At 43.6% G+C, this 8,845-nt stretch overlaps 1 protein-coding gene across 1 annotated transcript; it reads left to right on the forward strand.

Annotated features, from left to right (window-relative positions):
• Positions 1-478: 478 nt before the first annotated feature.
• LOC140855255 (uncharacterized) lies at positions 479-1,050 on the forward strand. Its single transcript, XM_073251122.1, has 2 exons — positions 479-862; positions 991-1,050. The coding sequence occupies exons 1-2, from the start codon at positions 479-481 to the stop codon at positions 1,048-1,050; spliced, it is 444 nt and encodes a 147-aa protein (XP_073107223.1).
• Positions 1,051-8,845: the final 7,795 nt, after the last annotated feature.

The following is an 8,845-nucleotide window of genomic DNA, read 5'->3' on the forward strand; positions in this document are numbered from 1 at the left end:
CACACGGGCATTGGAAGGAAGGAGAAGAAGAGAGGGAGAGAAATCAGGGCTTACCTCGAGCTCCGACGATGTCTCCGACGAGAAATCAAGGTGAGCACGGCGATGAACTTCCGCGAGGATTTTTCGATGATCCCTACCTTTTGTCTCGGGATTCTCAAGTGGAGGAAGGGAGAAGGGGTCTCCCCCTTAAATAGAGTCAGAGGGGAGGAGTTTGACTTTCCTTAGTGAGCTTTTCAACTCTGTTTGGGAGCCGATCGGGAGGAAGAAGACTCCCTATGGGAGTCTTCCTAATTTTTTTTTTGATGGGCTTTCGTGGGCTGGGTTTAGGGCTCAATTGAGCCAGGTCATAACACTGACCATGAACTCTATTGTTATAGGGTAATACCCTTTGGTCTGAAAAATGTAGGGGCCACCTATCAGTGATTGATGGATAAAATCTTCAAAGATAAGCTCGACCACAATATGGAGAAGTATGTTGATGACATACTTGTCAAGAGCTGAGCTATCCCAGACCACTCAGAGGCTTCTAACTAGTGAAACATCCTTCAACTTGGCTTTCGAGACTGAGGCAGTTATTTTCATAGAGTTTGGATTTCCCTCTCTCAAGATTGAGGAATATAATAAGGACACCAGTTTGGTGTGGCTCCATGCCAATCTTGATCTGATTGAGGAGAGTAGGGAATGCATTGCTGTTAGAATGGCTGCTTACCAGCAGCAGGTGGCCAGATATTACAACTCTCAAATTAAGCCAAAAAAGTTTCAAGCTGGTGATCTGGTGCTGTGTCGAGCTAAAGTCTCACAGCCTATCGAGCAAGGGAAGCTATCGCCCAACTGGAAAGGTCCTTACCAAGTGGATAAAGTGGTACGCCTAAAAACATATAATCTAAAGCAGCTCGACAGGACTTCGATTTTTAGGTCATGAAACTCGACAAACCTCTGCATATATTACCAATAATGTAACAATACTTTTCATGAAAATAAAATTTGTAGAGCCATCAATTTATGATGGACGCTCGAGTCCTCCAAGAGTTGCCTCCTCCTTCCACTTAGGACCCTAAACCATAACTACGATCTATTAATGTGATGCCTAACTTACCAGACTCTCAAGAAGACCTCGACGACTTCGAGACAGGACTAACTTACCAGACCCCTATAGAGCTCAAGTCGCACGAGAAGCGAAGGAAGACCCTTGAGAAAACTTTCGGAGGGATAACTAATCAGACCCTTAGAATACTATCGAGAGTACAAGAAGCCATAGGCATAAGTTTGCCACCGCACACATTGCCTCTCATGCGAAGATGAGAATTGCTAAATGCTGTAGGCACAAGATCGTCATAGGCACACAATGCCACTCATGAAGGATAACTAATCAGACCTTTAGAATACCGTCGAGAGTGCAAGATGTCATAAACACAAGCTTACTGCTGACACATACTACCTCTCGTGCGAAGACGAGAAGTACTAGATATCATAGGCATAAAATCGCCATAGGCACACAATGCCATTCGTAAGGGATAACTAATCAGACCCTCAGAATATCATCGAGAGTACAAGATGCTATAGGCATAAGCTCGCCGCTGGCACACATTACCTCTCATGTGAAGATGAGAAGTACTAGATGCCATAGGCACAAGATCACTGCAGACACACAATATCACTCGTGAGGGATAACTAATCAGACCCTCGAAATATCGCTAAGAGTGCAAGATGCCATAGGCACAAGCTCGCCACTGTTACACACTACCTCTCGCATGAAGATGAGAAGTGCTAGATGCCATAGGCATAAGATTGCCATAGGCACACAATGCCATTTGTGAGGGATAACTAATCAGACCCTTGAAATATCGCTGAGAGTGCAAGATGTCGTAGGCACAAGCTCACCACTGGCACACACTGCCTCTTGCGCGAAGATCAGAACTACTAGATGCCGTAGGTACAAGATCACCGCAGGCATGCAACGTCACTCATAAGAGATAACTAATCAGACCCTTGAAATACTGCTGAAGAGCCCTGAATGCCAAAGGCACAAGATCGCCACCACCACACACTGCCTCTTCAGAAGAATAAAAAGATGGACAATATATGGCCAGAGGCATTATTTCAATAGTACTCCTTCCACCTGAGGCATTATCTCAGACTCAGGAGTAGGAGGTAGTGTTGAGGTTATTATTATGATGCCTCAGATCCATGGATGATCGGACTATATTCAAGTTGTTCCAAACTGCTCTAAGATCCATGGACGGTCGGACTATATTCAAGTTGTTCCAAACTGCTCTAAATATGTTCATTTCAATCGAAGTTGTTCTAAATATATTTATGTTGAAGTTGAGCTATCTAGAACCTTACTCGTGTTGAGCACTGAGCATTTTCTCATGCTAATTTGAGCTATTCGGATCCTTACTTATGTCGAGATGAGTAGTAAGCATTTCTTCATGCTGATCTGAGCATTTACTTGTGCTATTCTCTACGAGCCTAGTAAAATTCACAAAATTCATAGATATAAATTTAAAGTTGGAATCAAAGTAAAGACTTTCAAAACAAAGCATTCTTTTTATTCATTAAAGTCTTTACAAAGAAAAAGCCGATGCTCCAAGCACTTTACAAAAAAAAAACTAGTGTTTCAGATACTTTACAAAGAGAGAACAGTTGCTTAGGCACCGTCTTGTGAACAAAAGAAGAAAACAAGGAAAGAAGAAGATGAGGGATGTCTCATTGCAATCGATGGAGCATCGGATCGGCTAAGTGAGCTGGTCCGATTTTCATCCATTGAGGAATTTGCCTTCTCACCTTCCGAGTGAGCTAATTTAATCTTCATCCATCGAGGTCTCCACCTCTTCATCGGTACTGCCAGTCTATATGCCATAAAATTTTAGATACAGTATTATCTTAGCAGATGGGCCTTACAATCATCAAAGCTCTAGATGAAGGCGGTGGTGGCGACGTTGAGCATTTTCTCCTGAACACCGTAGAATCTTGAAACTTTGCAATGCAACGCTCCTGAATTGCAGGCAGGATGTGCTCAAGCTGAAGGGGGAGTCTGATCATAGGAGGCAGAGAAGGGGGGACCCTATGAGAAGAGGATGCACCAGCCCGCCTAGCTCTTTTCCTTTCATGGGCTAAATACCTCTGGCGGGCATCCCTTGCAAAGGCATTCTGCTTTCTCATCTATTGTTCAATTAACTCTAAAAGTGGTAGATTCGAAGGCAACAACATGGCAGTAGGTGAAGAAGGAGACTTCTTGCCATAGAAGAAGTAGAGATCTTTTTACTCTTTGATTTTCTATTTATAAGCACTAGCAGCCACATCAATCGCCAATCGACGCTTCTCATAAGTTAATGGCCAAGCAGTTAATGATGTGCTTTCTTCAGAGTGGGAATAAATCCCTGCGATGCTTCACAAAATAGAATGTGCCCACATGGCGCATCTTCATAGGCCCCATACTGTCTCCTAGGTGTGGTCTTATTAGGTGAGTCATCGATCATCATTCTATAATCGTCCGCATTTAAGGGAGTAGAATGAGGTTACCGTTTAATTAAATTATCTCAAATCGGTATAAGTTCACATAGCAGAAATATGACAAAAAGGATTCTACTTATTTTATTCCTTTCAAAATTTTCTTACAATGATCCTAAAATAAAAAAAAAATACAAAAATTACAGGATAGTGCCTGGAGCTGAGGTGCCAGCTGTTAAGATATCCGCAGTGGTAGGATCCCAGATTTCATCTGGGATCCTAAATTCAAAATCAAATCTAGATATTTGGTAGCAACTTAGGTTCGGATAGACTGCCTTTCGATGTCATAAGCATCGACAGAATATTTAGCTCTTTTTTCCTCATATTCTTCTAAGGCTCGAAAGTCCTCCATAGCCTTAGAAGTGGCCTCGACTATTCGCTTCTCTTCATCCTCCAGTCGGGCCTTCAACTCTCTTATTTTCTTTTGCAGGCAAGAGTTCTCCTCGCTAGCAGTCAGGTTCCTCTTTGTCTGAGCTTTGAACTCTACTGTTTTAACCAGCAATCGAGAATTCTCCTTAATAGCCTTCCTCAACATCATCTCAGCATCTTCGACTCTCCTCTTGGTAGTGTCAGCTTTCATGGAGACTTCTCCAATCTCCTTCTTCACCTTCTTTTTTACTCTTTTGAGCATCTCTACATCAAGCTCAGGCTTCTTTGCCTCTTTGGCCAGCTCACGAGAGTTTTTAATGTACCCGTTCAAGTAATGGGTGAGCTGATAAGTAAAAAAAAATTCATAAATGATAAATGAGCATATAGTAAGTGCTAAATGGGAAAGTCCTAACATACCCGGATGAGACAATCCATGGCTCCTCTCCTCATCTCCCTCCGAGGAATGTTTAGCAGCTCGTTCGCATCGACTGGGAGAAGCAGTCCTTAGAGTAGCTCGCTCGTCAACATGGGATCCCTCAGTGTTGAGGCCTCAAGCTTCAGCCCAGCTAGTGTAGTTCCAGATGCACCGGCAACCTTGACTGGTGCCGCATCTGAGTTGGATCTGACAGCGGGTGAAGCTAGTCAGGTCGCTGAGCTGAAAGGAGGAGGTAGGCTCAGAATCACCTCCTCCAAGCCTTGGTCTGTACGGCCCACCTAGGTGGTAGGCAAGCTGCTTTTCACCTGTGTAATCTCATGGTCTTCTAGATAAGAAGGTTCAAACTCCTTGGCCTCCGAAGTCGGTTGTGTGGGATCTCTGACTTTAGCCTGGAGGCTCCACCAAGTGGTGGGCTTGGCACATCTTTTCCACAAGATTTTCTTCTCCTTCTTTGGTGGGCTCGAGCTCTTTCCAGCATCCAACTCTACGATTATGGTGATCAAATTGTAAGGCAAACAGAGCCAGAAGATTTAAACCCAAAACAGCTGATTCATGTACCTTGAGGAGCGACTTGATTGATACCAACATTAAACAGTGTCTGAGCTGACAGCAGCTCTTTTAACTTTGGAACCCTGAAGTTTCATAGAGCTGCCATCTCCTGCTCCAGACTCTTGTTCGTCGAAAGTTTCTTTAGCGTAGTCTCTCGTGGTTCACCCTAGGTGATAAAATTTCAGTCTTCGCCTGATGTCTGCGAGATGAAGAAAAATCTTGATTTTTAACTGTGCACGATGGAAGGCATATCCAAAAATATTAGGTAGAAGCCATTCTTCTTCCATGGAGTCACATACCACCACCCACGTGAGTCTGGATGCCACTTAAGGCTGAAGAGAAAATGAAAAAATGTGGCATTTGGCACAACCCCAGCTAGCATGCATACCACGGTGAAGCCGTATATATGCCATCATGCATTCGGCACCATCATACACGGTGATATTTCAAAGTATTGGAGGAGTGCCATGAAAAAAGGATGAAGAGGAAGCCTCAGCCCAGCTCGAAAGCACTCCTTGTAGAAGCCCATACGTCCTGAAGGTAGATGACAGACTCGATCACCCAGCCTTGGGACTTCAAGTTAGAACGTGGAAGGTATTTGATATTGTTCATGTAGCATGATTATATCTCGCTCTGTCAACTCTGATCTGAAGCCCAGCAGGGCAAAATCAGGCTTCATGGTGGCCATCTGTCTCTCATGCAGAAAAGCCATGAAAAGATGAAGAAGAGAGGAACTCACAGTAGAAGGAGAAGATAACTAGAACTTTGCAAGGTCCACATCTTCTTCTGTTTGGAGATTTTAAATAACTTCAGACTTGAATGAGACCTCCAAAAGCCATGTCCCATTGATGCATTAATTGTAGGAGATGTACATCGACAGAAGACTAGCATATGCATGACACGTGGAGACTACGATGGATGTGATTACTTCCATCGATATGGTAGTTAATGCCAATGGCAGACGAATCACACTTTATGCCACTTTTGAAGAAATTTGTGCAGACGTGTGCCAATTCCTCCCATGCGGATGCAATTCGAATTTCAATTTTTTCAAAATCTGTACGACAGGTATGAAAATTCATTCTGGATTGGAATGAGAATTGTAGTCTCTACTACACCTGTAATTCTAACCATAGCTAGAGCATGCTCAGATTTTCGCCCTAACTTTAGCTCGACTTGTGCCTTGCTTGAAGCATAACACAGGCTAAGTATTCGCTTGGGCTATTAATCTAATCAAGTTTTATAGTCATAGCCAGGGGTCGAGCATATGTTAAAGACTTTGATTCACATATTTAAAAGCATGATTCATATTCATCAAACAAAGAAGAATACATCTGTTCCTATGGAGATTCTATTACAAGACCAGGGGCCTCGGATCATAGAGAATAAAAAAAGAAGAGGGCATAAATCACTCCTCAGGGGGATTGTCGGGGTGGTCGTCTGTGGGATGGTATTCCTCAGCACTGACGATGCCTTCAGTCTGGATGGCTGCATCGATCTTATCCACCTCGTTTGGAAAGTAGGATGTCATTATAAACCTCGACCAATTTTTCGACGACACCGCTATAAATCTTCATCCAGACAATCGATTTGAAGATGTTTGATGAAGTCAGGAGGAAGGTGCACCTGGGCAATGGACTTGCACTTCTTGAAGCTGTGAAGAACTTTGCCTTGCAAGCTTGGGCTATGATTTTAGCTCTTTCTCTAGCTACTTTCTCTTGCTTTCAGTGTGTTTGAGTAAAATCCCTTGATCTATAAATTTACCGCAGAGAAGCTTATGATTTCCTTTCTCTCTTCCAACCTCTTCTTTAGGTGCTCCAACTTCGATCCGATCTCCTAGACTCCTGAGAGTGGCTCTAGAGAAGCCTAAACTTTCTTGGAAGTGGAGCACCCATTTTTTCAAGGAGCTCTCTCCATGGCTCGTCCCTTCGAGGTTTTGACCCTCTTGGATGGACCACCACTGGGACTCCTTTGAAGTGAGTTTCAAGATGAGGAGAATCTTTTTTTGCTTCAAGTGTCCTCCTCAGATGCTCTAGGTCATCACGGATCCGGTGACAGTGTCTCTCAGCCTCAAACCTCTATCTCTTGAGGGTTCTAATCCGCCCTTCGAGATCTTCAACCGTCCTATCGGTCCTGAATTTCTATCATTCGATTGCCTCAATCTCTCTTTTGACCTACCACAGTTCTTCATTCTGATGGAGAATCGACTTCTGAGCCTCCTAAAGAGCCTCCTCTATAAAGCTGTGCTTCTTAGCTAGCTCAGTATTATTCTTCTCTAGATGCTCTAACCGATACTTCAGCAAGTCGATCTCTTTCTTTTTCATCGTCAGAACATCGAGATTGGAACTAGCGAGGCTCGCCAAATATTGGCCCACATGTATGAGAGATCTTAAAGCATCGATAGATCACTTCTCTCTCCTTTGTTCGTTGAGGAACAATCTCTTGGTTGGTGGTATGAGGTTCCTTAAGTACTCCATCATGGATTGAAGGTTCCCTCCTATGGATAGAGCATGAGGCATTAGATCTGAGGGTCCCGCATGAGAAGTGGATGCAAGAAAGCACCCAGCAAGAGTCGCCATCTCTAGAGATCCCCCAGTCTCCATTGTCGTTGCTAGATCCTTCTCCAAGTTGTTGACCACCTTCTCCATCCATGCTACCTCAGTTGGATTTTTTTTCAGAGCATCCCTCAGTGCTCATTTTCGGTGCTGTCTCAGTCGGTGCCCTGTAGATCAAAATTTCTCCTGGAGAATCCTACATCATGGCTTCCAATGATGGGATCGTGGGCTCAGCAGCAAGAGCGGCATATTTTTCTTTCCCGATCGCAGATTTTGTTTCAGCAATCAGAACCACAACTTGTCTCCTACGAGTCAGAATTTGCTCAAGTCTCTTCATGCACTGTGAATCTATCTTGCTCCAAGGAATCATGATGAATAATCACACAAAAGAAGATATGTGGCTACCTGTGCCTTCAAAGTGCAAATTTAAAGGAGAAAAAAAATGAAAAGCCATCGTAAAAAGGCAGGTGTGAAGGCAGAAGCGCGTGGCATTGGATCTGAGGTACTTTTGGAGTACTCTTTTCATCTGATTCTCAGACTCAGGAGTAGGAGGGTAGTGTTATGGTGGTTATCGTTCGCATCTCAAATTAGCACTACATCATAAGATATTTCAAGTTCTTAGATCATCAACATGATCGTTGATCGTCGTATGAGTTGAGGAGTCCGTCTCCATACTAAGTTGAGGCATCCATGAGGTCTAATCTATGTATGAGTTGCCCATGTCACCTCAGTCAATTTATCTCTTCAACATGTGCGATAGCTGTTCATCTCAAATAGATAGGATCTGGCATAACCATCTCCTATGATCTCATGGGAGCAATTAAGGACTGAATTATCTCATCCAGTTTGAGATGTCTAATGATCCGACAATCTCGGGATCATGCAATCTCATAGCTAACAACCTAGCTATCCGACATCCTTCTATATAAACAATCGAGCCCCGAGGATCTAAGTAAGTCCAATCAAATCTCTCTCAGAGAACTCGTTGCTGCTCCTTTGTTCTCTACTTTTCTAACTTGAGCATCGAAGGATCCTCATCAGAGCCACAACCTCCAGTTTGGAATTTATCTTGTAGGTGACTCCAGCACTAGCATCTCTACATGAGGATCAGGCATCCATTTTTTGACCTCGATCGATTTAAGCGGCAACAGATAATGGACGTCAGCAGAATATTCAGCTTTTTCTCTTCATATTCTTCTTAGGCCCAAAGTCCTTCACAGCCTTAGAAGTGGTCTCGGCTATTCGCTTTTCTTTACCCCCCAGTCGGACCTTCAGCTCTCTTATTTCTTTTTGTAGGTGAGAGTTCTCCTCGCTAGCAGCTATGTTCCTCTTCGCCCGAGCTTCAAACTCCACTGCCTTGCCCAGCAGTCGAGAATTCTCCTCAACAGTATCCTCAATATTACCTCAGTATCTTCGGCTCTCC

This window comes from Elaeis guineensis, chromosome 2 (assembly GCF_000442705.2).
Source record: "Elaeis guineensis isolate ETL-2024a chromosome 2, EG11, whole genome shotgun sequence".
Classification (NCBI taxonomy): Eukaryota; Viridiplantae; Streptophyta; class Magnoliopsida; order Arecales; family Arecaceae; genus Elaeis; species Elaeis guineensis.

Excerpts from the sequence above, each read along its gene's own strand:
- LOC140855255 (XM_073251122.1), top strand. The coding sequence starts at position 479 with ATGACATACTTGTCAAGAGCTGAGCTATCCCAGACCACTCAGAGGCTT. Across the intron at positions 863-990 it reads CTTACCAAGTGGATAAAGTG|AGCCATCAATTTATGATGGA; the intron begins GTACGCCTAAAA and ends TAAAATTTGTAG.